Source organism: Pecten maximus, chromosome 1 (genome assembly GCF_902652985.1).
Source record: "Pecten maximus chromosome 1, xPecMax1.1, whole genome shotgun sequence".
Lineage (NCBI taxonomy): Eukaryota > Metazoa > Mollusca > Bivalvia > Pectinida > Pectinidae > Pecten > Pecten maximus.
In genome coordinates, this window is record NC_047015.1 from 26,099,666 (window position 1) to 26,117,773 (window position 18,108).

Below are 18,108 nucleotides of genomic sequence, written 5' to 3' on the forward strand. Positions count from 1 at the left end.
CACTGGTTAGTAAAACCCTGATATCATACCGAGACACATTGGTAAGGAAAACCTTTATATCTTACGCATTAGTTAGCGAACCCCTCACAAAATACCCTTGGTTATACAATTGTATTCTGGTAAACGTTTCAATGTACACAGAAACTAATCATGGAGGTAGGAGTTTTTATTCATCATATAACTAACGTTTATCAAATGAATTCGCCCGTGTAATATTTTTATAAATGTATGTAGTACAATATACACTGGGGCATTTTTCATTGGCTGTAAAATCGATCGTGACGTAATGATATTGACGATGACGTGCCGCCGTTAATAGTATACAACAAAATGGCTGTCTCCTTTTGATTAAATCCTTCCATATTGGAAACAGCTCTCTGGAGATAAAAAAAAATAATAAATGTCGGAAGACACAAACAAGCAAATCAAAGTACAAAAGAGAATTTCATCCAATTACAGGTAAAAACAGACAACCTGAAACACAAGAGGGATAAAACCCAAACCAAAGCAGTTTAATGTGAAACAGAAATTAAAATTCTATAGAAACTGAAAGAAAAAGACAACTAATGATCAATAGGAATAAACATCATTAAAAAGAGATATGTTTATAAATATATATCAATGTAGAAGAAAAGGGTTGAAAAAATACGGAGAAAGAAAAGAGTAATGTAAGCAAACATAAGAAGACGAAAGCAGAAAGTAATTGTTATGTATAAGCGACTCAACTTATTAGTTAGGAATAAGGCGAAATGAAATAAATATACGCAGAAAGCGAAAGGAAAAACAAGCGACAGAAGAGGTTCTATAGGCAAGTTTAAGAAGAAGTTAACAGAGGAAGCATGGAAAAGATAAAATGCCATTGCAATAAGGGGGGAAGTCAAACAAACTGCTGGATAGAACACGGACAAAGGGGAATAAATGGAGGTAAAATACAAATGTTAAAAGCAAGTACGATTTAGTTATCGATGAGACGACAACATCTAAGTCAGATGTGCCTGTTACACAAAAATATTAAAAGATATTCCAAAGTAGGTTATTATATCTTTATAGTTTATTTATCTCACATCGAAAATCAAGCAAAAACTTTATCTGAAAAATTCAAATGATGTGATGAAATAATCACTGAAAATTAATAAATGACTTAGGACCAAAGAGGACAAGAGAGGTAAGCTATGATTTACCAATGTACTTTATCAGGATTTATAAAAGAGAAAAATAAATATGCTTTTTGAATGTGAAAAATTAATAAAACATCACTACAAAGCTGTTGTATCCGTCTGGAATTGTTCATGGACATAAAAGGATAAAGGTGTATAGAGTTAAAACGTCACAGCACTGCTGACTGAGGTACAATGATATAATATAAACGTTAAAACACTGCTGACTGAGGTACAATGATATAATATAAACGTTACATACAATATAAACGTTACAACACTGCTGACTGAGGTACAATGATATAATATAAACGTTACAACACTGCTGACTGAGGTACAATGATATAATATAAACGTTACATACAATATAAACGTTACAACACTGCTGACTGAGGTACAATGATATAATATAAACGTTACATACAATATAAACGTTACAACACTGCTGACTGAGGTACAATGATACAATATAAACGTTACAACACTGCTGACTGAGGTACAATTATATAATATAAACGTTACAACATTGCTGACTGAGGTACAATTATATAATATAAACGTTACAACACTGCTGACTGATGTACAATGATATAATATAAACATTACAACACTGCTGACTGAGGTACAATGATACAATATAAACGTTACAACACTGCTGACTGAGGTACAATCATACAATATAAACGTTACAACACTGCTGACTGAGGTACAATCATACAATATAAACGTTACAACACTGCTGACTGAGGTACAATTATACAATATGAACGTTACAACACTGCTGACTGAGGTACAATGAAACAATATAAACGTTACAACACTGCTGACTGAGGTACAATCATACAATATAAACGTAACAACACTGCTGACTAAGGTACAATGATATAATATAAACGTTACAACACTGCTGACTGAGGTACAATCATACAATATAAACGTTACAACACTGCTGACTGAGGTACAATGATATAATATAAACGTTACAACACTGCTGACTGAGGTACAATGATACAATATAAACGTTATAACACTGCTGACTGAGGTACAATCATACAATATAAACGTTATAACACTGCTGACTGAGGTACAATCATACAATATAAACGTTACAACACTGCTGACTGAGGTACAATGATACAATATAAACGTTACAACACTGCTGACCGAGGTACAATCATACAATATAAACGTTACAACACTGCTGACTGAGGTACAATCATACAATATAAACGTTACAACACTGCTGACTGAGGTACAATCATACAATATAAACGTTACAACACTGCTGACTGAGGTACAATCATACAATATAAACGTTACAACACTGCTGACTGAGGTACAATCATACAATATAAACGTTACAACACTGCTGACTGAGGTACAATCATACAATATAAACGTTACAACACTGCTGACTGAGGTACAATCATACAATATAAACGTTACAACACTTCTGACTGATGTATAATCATACAATATAAACGTTACAACACTGCTGACCGAGGTACAATCATACAATATAAACGTTACAACACCGCTGACTGATGTACAATCATACAATATAAACGTTACAACACTGCTGACTGAGGTACAATGATACAATATAAACGTTACAGCACTGCTGACTGGTGTACAATCATACAATATAAACGTTATAACACTGCTGACTGAGGTACAATCATACAATATCAACGTTACAACACTGCTGACTGAGGTACAATCATACAATATAAACGTTACAACACTGCTGACTGATGTACAATCATACAATATAAACGTTACAACACTGCTGACTGAGGTACAATGATACAATATAAACGTTACAACACTGCTGACTGAGGTACAATGATACAATATAAACGTTACAACACTGCTGACTGAGGTACAATCATACAATATAAACGTTACAACACTGCTGACTGAGGTACAATGATATAATATAAACGTTACAACACTGCTGACTGAGGTACAATCATACAATATAAACGTTACAACACTGCTGACTGAGGTACAATCATACAATATAAACGTTACAACACTGCTGACTGATGTACAATCATACAATATAAACGTTACAACACTGCTGACTGAGGTACAATCATACAATATAAACGTCACAGCACTGCTGACTGAGGTACAATCATACAATATAAACGTTACAACACTGCTGACTGAGGTACAATCATACAATATAAACGTTACAACACTGCTGACTGATGTACAATCATACAATATAAACGTTACAACACTGCTGACTGAGGTACAATCATACAATATAAACGTTACAACACTGCTGACCGAGGTACAATCATACAATATAAACGTTACAACACCGCTGACTGATGTACAATCATACAATATAAACGTTACAACACTGCTGACTGAGGTACAATGATACAATATAAACGTTACAACACTGCTGACTGGTGTACAATCATACAATATAAACGTTATAACACTGCTGACTGAGGTACAATCATACAATATCAAAGTTACAACACTGCTGACTGAGGTACAATCATACAATATCAACGTTACAACACTGCTGACTGATGTACAATCATACAATATAAACGTTACAACACTGCTGACTGATGTACAATCATACAATATAAACGTTACAACACTGCTGACGGAGGTACAATCATACAATATAAACGTTACAACACTGCTGACTGATGTACAATCATACAATATAAACGTTACAACACTGCTGACTGAGGTACAATCATACAATATAAACGTTACAACACTGCTGACTGAGGTACAATGATATGATATAAACTTTACAACACTGCTGACCGAGGTACAATCATACAATATAAACGTTACAACACTGCTGACTGATGTACAATCATACAATATAAACGTCACAGCACTGCTGACTGAGGTACAATCATACAATATAAACGTTACAACACTGCTGACTGATGTACAATGATACAATATAAACGTTACAACACTGCTGACCGAGGTACAATGATATAATATAAACGTTACAACACTGCTGACTGAGGTACAATTATACATTATAAACGTTACAACACTGCTGACTGAGGTACAATGATACAATATAAACGTTACAACACTGCTGACTGATGTACAATCATACAATATAAACGTCACAGCACTGCTGACTGAGGTACAATCATACAATATAAACGTTACAACACTGCTGACTGAGGTACAATGATATGATATAAACTTTACAACACTGCTGACCGAGGTACAATCATACAATATAAACGTTACAACACTGCTGACTGATGTACAATCATACAATATAAACGTCACAGCACTGCTGACTGAGGTACAATCATACAATATAAACGTTACAACACTGCTGACTGAGGTACAATTATACATTATAAACGTTACAACACTGCTGACTGAGGTACAATGATACAATATAAACGTTACAACACTGCTGACTGAGGTACAATGATATAATATAAACGTTACAACACTGCTGACTGAGGTACAATGATATAATATAAACGTTACAACACTGCTGACTGAGGTACAATCATACAATATAAACGTTACAACACTGCTGACTGAGGTACAATGATATAATATAAACGTTACAACACTGCTGACTGAGGTACAATGATATAATATAAACGTTACAACACTGCTGACTGAGGTACAATCATATAATATAAACGTTACAACACTGCTGACTGAGGTACAATCATATAATATAAACGTTACAACACTGCTGACTGAGGTACAATCATACAATATAAACGTTACAACACTGCTGACTGAGGCACAATCATACAATATAAACGTTACAACACTGCTGACTGATGTACAATCATACAATATAAACGTTACAACACTGCTGACGGAGGTACAATCATACAATATAAACGTTACAACACTGCTGACTGATGTACAATCATACAATATAAACGTCACAGCACTGCTGACTGAGGTACAATCATACAATATAAACGTTACAACACTGCTGACTGAGGTACAATCATACAATATAAACGTTACAACACTGCTGACTGATGTACAATCATACAATATAAACGTTACAACACTGCTGACTGAGGTACAATCATACAATATAAACGTTACAACACTGCTGACCGAGGTACAATCATACAATATAAACGTTACAACACCGCTGACTGATGTACAATCATACAATATAAACGTTACAACACTGCTGACTGAGGTACAATGATACAATATAAACGTTACAACACTGCTGACTGGTGTACAATCATACAATATAAACGTTATAACACTGCTGACTGAGGTACAATCATACAATATCAACGTTACAACACTGCTGACTGAGGTACAATCATACAATATCAACGTTACAACACTGCTGACTGATGTACAATCATACAATATAAACGTTACAACACTGCTGACGGAGGTACAATCATACAATATAAACGTTACAACACTGCTGACTGATGTACAATCATACAATATAAACGTCACAGCACTGCTGACTGAGGTACACTCATACAATATAAACGTTACAACACTGCTGACTGAGGTACAATCATACAATATAAACGTTACAACACTGCTGACTGAGGTACAATGATATGATATAAACTTTACAACACTGCTGACCGAGGTACAATCATACAATATAAACGTTACAACACTGCTGACTGATGTACAATCATACAATATAAACGTCACAGCACTGCTGACTGAGGTACAATCATACAATATAAACGTTACAACACTGCTGACTGATGTACAATGATACAATATAAACGTTACAACACTGCTGACCGAGGTACAATGATATAATATAAACGTTACAACACTGCTGACTGAGGTGCAATTATACATTATAAACGTTACAACACTGCTGACTGAGGTACAATGATACAATATAAACGTTACAACACTGCTGACTGAGGTACAATGATATAATATAAACGTTACAACACTGCTGACTGAGGTACAATGATATAATATAAACGTTACAACACTGCTGACTGAGGTACAATCATACAATATAAACGTTACAACACTGCTGACTGAGGTACAATGATATAATATAAACGTTACAACACTGCTGACTGAGGTACAATGATATAATATAAACGTTACAACACTGCTGACTGAGGTACAATCATACAATATAAACGTTACAACACTGCTGACTGAGGTACAATGATATAATATAAACGTTACAACACTGCTGACTGAGGTACAATCATACAATATAAACGTTACAACACTGCTGACTGAGGTACAATCATACAATATAAACGTTACAACACTGCTGACTGAGGTACAATCATACAATATAAACGTTACAACACTGCTGACTGAGGTACAATGATATAATATAAACGTTACAACACTGCTGACTGAGGTACAATGATATAATATAAACGTTACATACAATATAAACGTTACAACACTACTAACTGAGGTACAATGATACAATATAAACGTTACAACACTGCTGACTGAGGTACAATCATACAATATAAACGTTACAACACTGCTGACTGAGGTACAATCATACAATATAAACGTTACAACACTGCTGACTGAGGTACAATCATACAATATAAACGTTACAACACTGCTGACTGAGGTACAATCATACAATATAAACGTTACAACACTGCTGACTGAGGTACAATGATATAATATAAACGTTACATACAATATAAACGTTACAACACTGCTGACTGAGGTACAATTATATAATATAAACGTTACAACACTGCTGACTGAGGTACAATCATACAATATAAACGTTACAACACTGCTGACTGAGGTACAATCATACAATATAAACGTTACAACACTGCTGACTGAGGTACAATGATATAATATAAACATTACAACACTGCTGACTGAGGTACAATTATAAAATATAAACGTTACAACACTGCTGACTGAGGTACAATTAAGGATTGAATCTCGATTTGGTCGATTTCATGGGGTCATGAATTGAGTTGCTCTTGAGACAAATTTAATGAACTGCGAAGAGTTGCTCTTGAGACAAATTTAATGAACTGCGAAGCAGTTCATGTTGAATTTGTCTCAAGAGCAACTCAATTCATGACCCCATGAAATCGACCAAATCAAGATTCAATCCTAATATTTCAATTGTTTTGGTTTTTTTTCGAATAAAAAAAGTCGATCTAGATATTAATGTCTCGAAGCTGGTGCAAGTCCAAATGCGGAAAAGCCCGAGGAGTTCCGGATTGTGCATGTCTAGTCGGTCGAGTAAAATAGTCCGCAATTTTAGGATTAAAAACAGCATTATTTTGTCAAAATAGCAGTATCTAGCATATCTGGTCTTTCATAAAATACAAGAATACATTATCAATTTGATAATTTTAATAATTAATCCATGTTTATAACAACAATGTAGAAAAAGTGAATTCGTTCCGCGGAAGGATTTTAACCATGTATTCATATGCACTGATCAGTGTTAATCTAGTCAAATTCATGAGCAAATGAAACAGATTAAGTTTGGTAGTTTCATGGCTTTGTGAAGTTAGCTCAACATACGACAAACGACATACGACATTCAAAACTTCATATCCTGTGTTTTTACCAGCCAACGAGGTAACTTTTGAATGTTCAGCGGCTGAACATACGACATACGACATTCAGATTTTGAATGTTCAGCCGCTGAACATACGACATACGACATTCAGATTTTGATTTTGAATGTTCAGCGGCTCGACATACGACATTCAAATTTTGAATGTTCAGCCGCTGAACATACGACATACGACATACATATTTTGAATGTTCAGCCGCTGAACATACGACATACGACATTCAAAACTTCATATCTTGTGTTTTTACCAGCCAACGAGGTAACTTTTGAATGTTCAGCGGCTGAACATTCAAAATTTGAATGTCGTATGTCGTATGTCGAGCCGCTGAACATTCAAAATCTGAATGTCGTATGTCGTATGTTGCTAAATATAAGCGTTGAACTGTTTTTGTATGGTATTTATGATCTATTTGAATGCCAGAGCTTTGCAAGCAAACAAATCATAATGTGCGTTACATTATTTTGTTTGCTTGCAAAGCTCTGGCATTCAAATAGATCATAAATACCATACAAAAACAGTTCAATGCTAAAGTAGTCCAGCAGGCGCCAAGGAACGTTTATGGGTGGCGGAAAGGCCAAGAACTAAAACCAAATCAATTTAAAAAACAAAAATAATAGACACTTTTTTTCCTAGTCAACATATGTCGTGGAATAATTAATGTTCAAAACCAAACCAATAGGCACAAACCCGAATCAATTGGCAAACGGTAGTCAGTAAACACGGTTGCAGCACAATCAAGAAATCTAAACCATCGAACTCACAAACTGACGCGAGATTGCGAACTTCTGACCTTCGTTAGGGTACAGTCTGTAGGAATTACAGGGTTAATAGCCGGGAGGTATGCAGGGTGTGACACCAGGAAAACGACAGAACAAGCGATTTATTATATAGGGTAGATAACTCTACTTGAAAAATTTAATGTGTTGTATTATATTTATTTCCATGATATGGTCATGTTTTTATTCTTCCATAATCTGATATTGATCATAATTTATCACTGCAAAAATGATGACATGATTTCGCTCATGACAAAAACCTTTTTCCATATTTTAGATTAAAATGCCCCCAACCCAATCTTCCCCCACCCTCAAATATATATAAAGTGGTCTTCCTTCGTTATTTGTGTTACTATGTTATATATATTACTTAAAGATAAAGTTTCTCCACTAAAATAGGATTTCATAACAACTAAACATTTACAGAGTATTGTGGTATTTCCATCCTTATATTGAAATGATCTCTTTTCTTGTTAAATGCATGTTTTCACAAAAAAAGGATAGATATCGAGAAAAATAAGCATGGAAAGGCATGGTAATTTTTCGTAACAATAAAAAGGATGGCACAAAAGTCCCTCGTGTCAATTTTCATGATAATCGGTTAATATTTCCTGCCTGTGTCGTACCCTTGGGTTGCCGTTACCCTGCATGTCATATCGAAGTTCTTATAAATAGTACATTCGGTTTAGAAAGTATAACAGTTACACACGTACGAGTAGTTCATGTTCTGTTCAAATCATCTAATATACATTTTTATTTCAAAATGATTATCTTATAAGTGTATTTCCCCTTTATATCTGAGCATTTGGTTAAGTCCATTTTTCGAACTTATCCTAAAGATTATCATACTTTAAGCCCCTTAGATCCCTGACGAGTCCTAAAAAGACGGAACAGCTGTGTGATGTCCGTAACATCCCTGACGATTCCTAGAAAGACGGAACAGCTGAGTGTTATCCGTGACATCCATGACGAGTCCTAAAAAGATAGAACAGCTGCATGATGTCACTGTCATCCATTGTGAGTCCTAGAAAGATGGAACAGCTGTATGATGTCCCTGCATCCCTTGCGAGTCCTAGAAAGATGGAACAGTTGCATTATGGCACTGCCATCCATTGTGAGTCCTAGAAAGATGGAACAGCTGCATTATGGCACTGCCATCCATTGTGAGTCCTAGAAAGATGGAACAGCTGTATTATGTCTCTACCATCCCTTGCGAGTCCAGAAAGACGGAACAGCTGTATTATTTCTCTACCATCCCTTGCGAGTCCTAGAAAGACGGCACAGCTGAGTGTTATCCGTGACATCCCTTGCGAGTCCTAGAAAGATAGAACAGCTGTATTATGTCTCTACCATCCCTTGCGAGTCCTAGAAAGACGGAAGAGCTGTATTATGTCTCTACCATCCCTTGCGAGTCCTAGAAAGATGGAACAGCTGTATTATATCTCTACCATCCCTTGCAAGTCCTAGAAAGATGGAACAGCTGTATTATGTCTCTACCATCTCTTGCGAGTCCTAGAAAGACGGAACAGCTGTATTATGTCTCTACCATCCCTTGCGAGTCCTAGAAAGACGGAATAGCTGTATTATGTCTCTACCATCCCTTGCGAGTCCTAGAAAGACGGCACAGCTGAGTGTTATCCGTGACATCCCTTGCGAGTCCTAGAAAGATGGAACAGCTGTATTATGTATCTACCATCTCTTGCGAGTCCTAGAAAGACGGAAGAACTGTATTATGTCTCTATCATCCCTTGCGAGTCCTAGAAAGATGGAACAGCTGTATTATGTCTCTACCATCCCTTGCGAGTCCTAGAAAGACGGAACAGCTGTATTATGTCTCTACCATCCCTTGCGAGTCCTAGAAAGACGGAACAGCTGTATGATGTCCCTACCATCCCTTGCGAGTCCTAGAAAGACGGAAGAGCTGTATGATGCCCCTACCATCCCTTGCGAGTCCTAGAAAGACGGAAGAGCTGTATGATGTCCCTACCATCCCTTGCGAGTCCTAGAAAGACGGAAGAGCTGTATGATGTCTCTACCATCCCTTGCGAGTCCTAGAAAGACGGAAGAGCTGTATGATGTCTCTACCATCCCTTGCGAGTCCTAGAAAGACGGAACAGCTGTATTATGTCTCTACCATCCCTTGCGAGTCCTAGAAAGACGGAAGAGCTGTATGATGTCTCTACCATCCCTTGCGAGTCCTAGAAAGACGGAAGAGCTGTATGATGTCCCTACCATCCCTTGCGAGTCCTAGAAAGACGGAAGAGCTGTATGATGTCCCTACCATCCCTTGCGAGTCCTAGAAAGACGGAAGAGCTGTATGATGTCTCTACCATCGATCCCTTGCGAGTCCTAGAAAGACGGAAGAGCTGTATGATGTCTCTACCATCCCTTGCGAGTCCTAGAAAGACGGAACAGCTGTATTATGTCTCTACCATCCCTTGCGAGTCCTAGAAAGACGGAAGAGCTGTATGATGTCTCTACCATCCCTTGCGAGTCCTAGAAAGACGAAACAGCTGTATTATGTCTCTACCATCCCTTGCGAGTCCTAGAAAGACGGAAGAGCTGTATGCAGTTCTGTATTTATCATATAACGTATATAAGTTCTATACACTTGTGTTTCCTTTGTACAATCCTCTTAAGAGTTCGTTTACGTCCATTCGTTACTTGGTATTAGTTACATGGTTCATTGAATTCTGTTTCCACTCAGTAACTTCGGTGCAAATTACATAAGAAGTGAATCAATGCCTATAAACTTGGCATTAATGGGTAATAAATGGTTGGTTACACACAGGTATGAAAACAGATATGTTAATGGCTGTCAATTTAAAAGATTGAATTGCCTTACCTTACATCGCTCTTGATGTCAGAACGATGTATATTACCATAATCAATACACAGATCAAAAGTTCTCCTACATGTCAATTAATAAAGACTTCACCGATCGGTTACACATGTATTTTGCTGCTACAACCTGATAGAGACATGTCTCTGATCATCTAAAAGTGTTTTAGATTTCTAATATACTTCATTGGACAAGGAGAGTGACAAATCTATGAACGGATGTCTTTATATTTCAATCTGTTTTCTGTTTGTAACCCAAGAGGATCCCTTCACAGATAGACCGGCAACATCACATGCAGATTCAACAGAAACATTGAGTCCGATGCTACGCCATTATAAGCTAAAAAAGACATGTACAAATATTCTGGAATTTATGTCGTAGGCGTATACCTGAGGTGTGTATAAATAGATAGAAAAAAGGTAGGTAAATACAAGTGTGTTTTTTTAAAAGTTCTATCTATAATGTTTCACTTCCAATAAAATCCGGACAGCTCAAAGATACTGTGGTTAATGGTTACACAGTGTAATTTAGTATCATTGTATAACCAAACCAATTCAGACAATCAAAATATATGTGCAGCTGTTTGTGCAAGTACTTATGTTTATATTCTGGACATAATTGACAGTACTAACAGACGTCGTTTTCAGGCGTCCATCACAGTGTCCACTTTCTAATTTAACATCAGCCATGTTGAATTTCTCTTTCTGTTTCAGTTTCTAATGTTTAATGAATTTGCATAAATATGGCAGTACTAACATTGTATTTCCTGACGTCGGGGTTTACAATCCTCAAGGTTGGCTGCAGAATTAGTTCCTAAGCTGGATTGAGAAAAAGGCTCCGTGATGAGTATAAGCTGGGGTTACAGCACACAGGTAGGTAAGTGTGTGTGTGTGTCGGAGGGGGGGTTGGGGGGTTGGGGGTTCTTTTAGTATACAAGTTTATCGTTTCATGAAGCGACTGTCCATTTTAAAACACACACACAGTTTTACTGAGGACATGCATGTATTTTAATTTTGCAGCCACTTTGGAGAAGTATAGACGTCATAACATAATCAACACTGTTATTGACCCTCACAATGCTGTCGAATTAAACACAAAGACGCCCGGTAGTTAAGGTACGTACAGAATCAGCAATTGTTTCAATAGCATTTCACACAAATAATAAAGATCTGGAACCACTGGAGTTGGCATTAATATCTGTACGGGTATAGCTGATTGGCAATAGTTTTATAATTAGATGATATATCTTTCGGCGTTAAAACTTAAATTGACGTTCCAATTTCAAGTGGATGTACCAAAACAAGCATGTAATTGATTGACCTTTGTTCATATTGCCTGCTCATTTTACAAAAACTGTTTCGTTACCTTTTTGCCGTAGAATCTGTGACAGGATGGTGGATATGGGTATCTGGCTTCCGGTACTGTATGGTATCATACAGTTTAGTTCTATTCAGACTATGGAAGGTGGCCACTTTACATCACTGACTGTCTATGCTGGCCATACCTGGACAACTAATGTAATAACTCACACTAACATGGCCTCACTGACGCTGTGCAGTATCAAGTGTTCGTTGGACAGATGTGCGTCATTCACCTATGACGTCACAGATGGATTATGCGTCACGCATAATACATTGATGTGCAATATTAGTGAAGCAACAGTTAAGGCCACAACTCTCTACTTTTCGACATACTTTCAAGGTAACCATCTAAATTATGCAAGCGTTCATAGTGCTATGTATTGAAGTAATTAGATATTACATTGTCTAGACAAATAAAAACATCCAGACACAAGCATGGACAGAGTTGAAATGAAAAAGACGACAATACCCGAAATGGATGAATTACATTCATGTATAACTATATCAAATGTGAAATATCGAAGGGTGTTTTAAAGAGCAAATTGATCATCAGAGACTCACGTGAAATTTTCACAAACGACCTTGATCTTTAAAAGGCGAATCCCTTAAGGTTTCCGTTGTCGTTTTTTTTTATCGGATCACAGTCTGACTATTTCAAAACTTAGCTCTTCAAATTAACATTCACATAAAAATTGATGCCAATACAATCGTTTATACATGTATGTTATGGTTAAGATAGAGATCTGCCAAGGAGAGACAGATAAATATATTTTATCCGTATTAAACATTAGCGTTACATGTATGAATTGATATTCATATATACGGTTTTGGGTTTAGTATTGTGTAATTATTTAACGTGCTATCAACAGCTATGATCATTTAAAGACGCCCATCATACAATGGGGGTAGCAGGTACCATTCTATTTACGAACCTTACTAAATATTAGCATACTACACTTTAACTAATACTGTAAGTTATCAAATGTGTTGTTTCCTTCCATGCTCACAATACAAGAGGGTTGCTGTAGTAGGGAACTTTTAGCAGGCATCAGTACTTTCCAGTGAATCTGTAGGACGAGATACAATGTATCTTTTAAACACAAAGGATCTACGATATTTTCACACACAAAATCGTCTGTTTTAATCGATATAACTTAATAATGTGCAAAGAAAATAACTATGAAACTTTCTTTTATATATTTTTTTTAATCCGTAGGTAATTATTACCGGTACGATAATAATAAGCTGTCGGAAAACAATCGTCAATATATCCTTAATTACATCGTGACAGTAAAAACAATCGTCAATATCTCCTTAATTACAATGATGACAGTGAAAACAATCGTCAATATCTCCTTAATTACATCGTGACAGTGAAAACAATCGTCAATATCTCCTTAATTACATCGTGACAGTGAAAACAATCGTCAATATCTCCTTAATTACATCGTGACAGTGAAAACAATCGTTAATGTCTCCTTAACTACATCGTGACGTCAATATCTCCTTACTTACATCGTGACAGTGAAAACAATCGTCAATATCTCCTTAATTACATCGTGACAGTGAAAACAACCGTCAATATCTCCTTAACTACATCGTGACGTCAATATCTCCTTAATTACATCGTGACAGTGAAAACAATCGTCATTATCTCCTTAATTACATCGTGACAGTGAAAACAATCGTCATTATCTCCTTAATGACAGCGTGACAGTGAAAACAACCGTCAATATCTCCTTAATTACATCGTGACGTCAATATCTCCTTAATTACATCGTGACGTCAATATCTCCTTAATTACATCGTGACGTCAATATCTCCTTAATTACATCGTGACAGTGAAAACAATCGTCAATATCTCCTTAATTACATCGTGACAGTGAAAACAAATACAATGTAAGGTTGCCTTCTTTTAAATCGTGTATTCAACTTGAGAGTAATTTCCCTGAAAACTGGACATACATTTTTCACGTGAATATCGTAGATCCTATAGGTACTTTTAACATTTGTTTCGTTACAGATGGATGTTCGGTGTTCGATCCTGCTGGTACCAAGAGTATACAGTTGTCAACAGGTGTCTGTGTCAAAGTATTGTGTGCTACTAATGGCTACACGGTAGGTACAAGAACTTCGCCACTAGGGGTATGGTTATTTTATATGCAATATGTCTGATCCAAATGAGCTTTCTGTGTTCTCATGCCGAAACTTAGAGGTAACTTAACAAATTGAATGTCAAAAGCAAGACCCATGTACATGTACAGACATGACACCTATTAACAATTGGCCAAGTTACTTCTGTTTCCTTGCACCAGGATAGTGATGTATATGCTTGTAAACTATCACTGGATTTGCTATTTATATGGACCTTAAATGACTGGTGTAGGAGAATCTGTGGCGTACTTGATTCAGCGTAGGCTATTATTTTTGTTACGTGTCAACAATATGTAAAGGTGGAACTCAATAAATTAGCAAGGACTTTTTTTTTTTTTTTTTTACATTTCAAATTTTTTATTGATTTTCTTATACATACATACAAATACACAATACATGCATTGCAATATCTATATTATTCAGACTATTTAAGATTATGATGCTATTATATAGATATTGTATACAAATAACAAGTAGACAAACATGTAATCTACAAGACCAATTTCAACCATACAGGTCTGAAAAATTGTAAGGAATAGTATAAGGAGTCTAGAATTTATTTAAATTACATTCTATTTTTCCTTTTCAAATAAAGCATGCCATCCTCCCCATCTTGTAAGGAATTTAACATATTCATTTCTTGATTTATACATAATCTTTTCAATCTGACTTTGTTACCTGTTTAGTTAAACTTTTTGATAAGTCAATATCGTATGAAAATAACAACATGTTGGCCAAGGGAAGGGCACAGTTTGTTCCCATGGGTAGTGCTTGTCTGTTGGAAGATCTTGTCACCAAACTCAACAAAGATTTCAACCAGAAATTAAATTATCATTACGATTTCTTCCTGTGTATATTCCATCTTGGCATTGGGCGTCTATTCTCCGAAATACGCTCCATTACTAGTATTTTTTACAGCCATACTTTTATCATCGTCTGCCTTTCTATTTCATAATAGGAGAACGTATTTGTATCCCTCGTCTTTGGAATGGTGGTGTACAGCGACGGAAATCTAGGTTATAATACAGTAGCCATTTTCAGAGCGAATGTCATACCGTAGAAGTAAGAACGGCAGTGGAGTTTTGATTTGCTTAATCTTTGTATTGGTGATGGACCTGATGAATTCATTTATCCATCCTGAAAGCAGATCCTATGAAAATTGTTCTCATTTTATCATCTGGCCGACAGTGAATACACTATGATGGCGGAAGGTGTTTTTTTTTTTATATTTTTTTAATCCATCCATCAATATGATCTGAAAGGCATTGGTGACCATGTATGGCTGATTACACCGATGGGATAGCAGTGTTTCAATCACGAGATTTTGATTAAGAAGATAAATTACTCGTGCTGTTTCTCGTGTCATCACAATGGGGACATTGAACAAAGTGTAATATGTATAGCCATCAGATGTCATTGTTTAGGACAGATCTTATTCCGAATATAAAATGAACTCTGTTATATTATGTAGGTGTCTCAACAAAGATTTGATGGTAGCGAGAGTTTTAATCGAACCTGGGATGAGTATAAAGAAGGATTTGGTGATATCAGCGGTGAATTCTGGATGGGTAAGGTTTAACATCGAAAATAGTTCAGCTGAAAGGCGTTGGACTGAGCTGGATATTGCTTCCACCATCAATGTATGCGGAATTGTATAAACGGTAGCTTTCATTTTATATTAACCTAGATAATTTGGTAAAAATATAAGTTTCTGGTTCTACAATGCAAGCTGTCAAAACTGCAATGAAGTGAGAGGTAATGGCACATGCTTTCAGAAAATCAACTCTATTAAATCAATAATAAAAAGGTTTCGCTGTATCAGTCGAATACTTGTTGTAGGAAATGACCTTCTACATTACCTAACGAATATACGACCACGGATGCTCAGGATTGAAATGGAAAACTGGTTCGGTGTACAGAAATACGCCGAATATACCACCTTCTCTGTGGCGAATGAAACCTTTAACTACCGATTGACACTCTCGGGATTTTCCGGGAACATCGGTAAGATTTTGGCGTTCAAGTTTTGAAAGACTTATGAAAATAAAATGCGAAACCATTTGTATTTGTCTTTAAAATGTGTATAAATTGTTGACCTTGCAAACAACGTTAAATATTATTTTAATCACATTCACGTTTCTATTAACAGTGGACATGTTTTCGGGAATGCACGACGGCCAGGAATTTAGTACGGTAGACAGAGATAACGACGTGTGGGTGAACGGTGCGTGTGCGGAATTAGGGTCCAGCGGCTGGTGGTACAAACAGTGCTACACGTGTAACCTTAATGGTCTGTACATGGAGGACCTAGGAGTGGACGAATCACAGTCATTTATCTGGTTCTTCTTCACTACTAGCGTAATGGCGAGACCCTTAAAAGAGTCTAGAATGATGTTCAAATGACAGGATTTCGATAACGGTTGTTAGCTGGTTAGCTACAGGTACATGAAAACTTGTTGAAAAATATTTTCTTAAAAGTTCGCTATTTGCTGTTGACCGTATTGGAAGTAGTTTTTGTTGGCCATGACAAAGATGTTTAGCACATGTATTTGTTACAAGTAATTAAAACCTGGTGATAGGCTGTGTAAAGATATCATTGGACACAGCAGTGACAAAATGTTTTTCTAATTGATTCTTTTATTCTGTTATAATCAATTTTTGCTTTGTTTTCATGGTAAATACTCAAATGTGATTGGTCGAAAAATTCATTTCATTCTTCTATAATTAATTTTTCTTTGTTTTCATGGTAAATACTCAAATGTGATTGGTCGAAAAATTCTTTTCATTCTTCTATAAAAGAAAAATATATAATGGCGCGAAAAACGTGACGTCACAATACGACAATAGACCATTTGCCGGTTCCCGATATGTTAGGATTTAGAGTGATCTCCCTTGAAACAAAAAAGAGTTCCACCGGACAAAAAGTTGACGTTCGATACATAAACGTATAGCCTACTATGCAGTATGCCCTACGAAAATGGGCTTACTAGAAATATCCGTGTGCCAGTTTTTTCTGATGGCAAGGGGCGTTACGGTCACAGGGTATAGCCTAATAAGGAGATGCTTAGGGAAATTGTCAAAGTTGTTGCAACACTAAATATACCCGTATTCTTGAGGACATGAAGCGAAAAGTTAGCTTCGGGTTAGATATTGCAGGTGTTAATCCTTTTGATCTAAAAGGGTATACTAAAGACTTTACAAACATCCCCGAGTTTGGTTTGATCGATATTTTCAATT

At 36.2% G+C, this 18,108-nt stretch overlaps 1 protein-coding gene across 1 annotated transcript; it reads left to right on the plus strand.

Moving 5' to 3' along the window:
• The first annotated feature begins 9,610 nt into the window (after positions 1–9,610).
• LOC117336650 (fibroleukin-like) lies at positions 9,611–17,274 on the plus strand. The gene is made up of 5 exons (XM_033897295.1): positions 9,611–9,677; positions 14,741–14,835; positions 16,343–16,439; positions 16,711–16,875; positions 17,021–17,274. The coding sequence occupies exons 1-5, from the start codon at positions 9,611–9,613 to the stop codon at positions 17,272–17,274; spliced, it is 678 nt and encodes a 225-aa protein (XP_033753186.1).
• Positions 17,275–18,108: the final 834 nt, after the last annotated feature.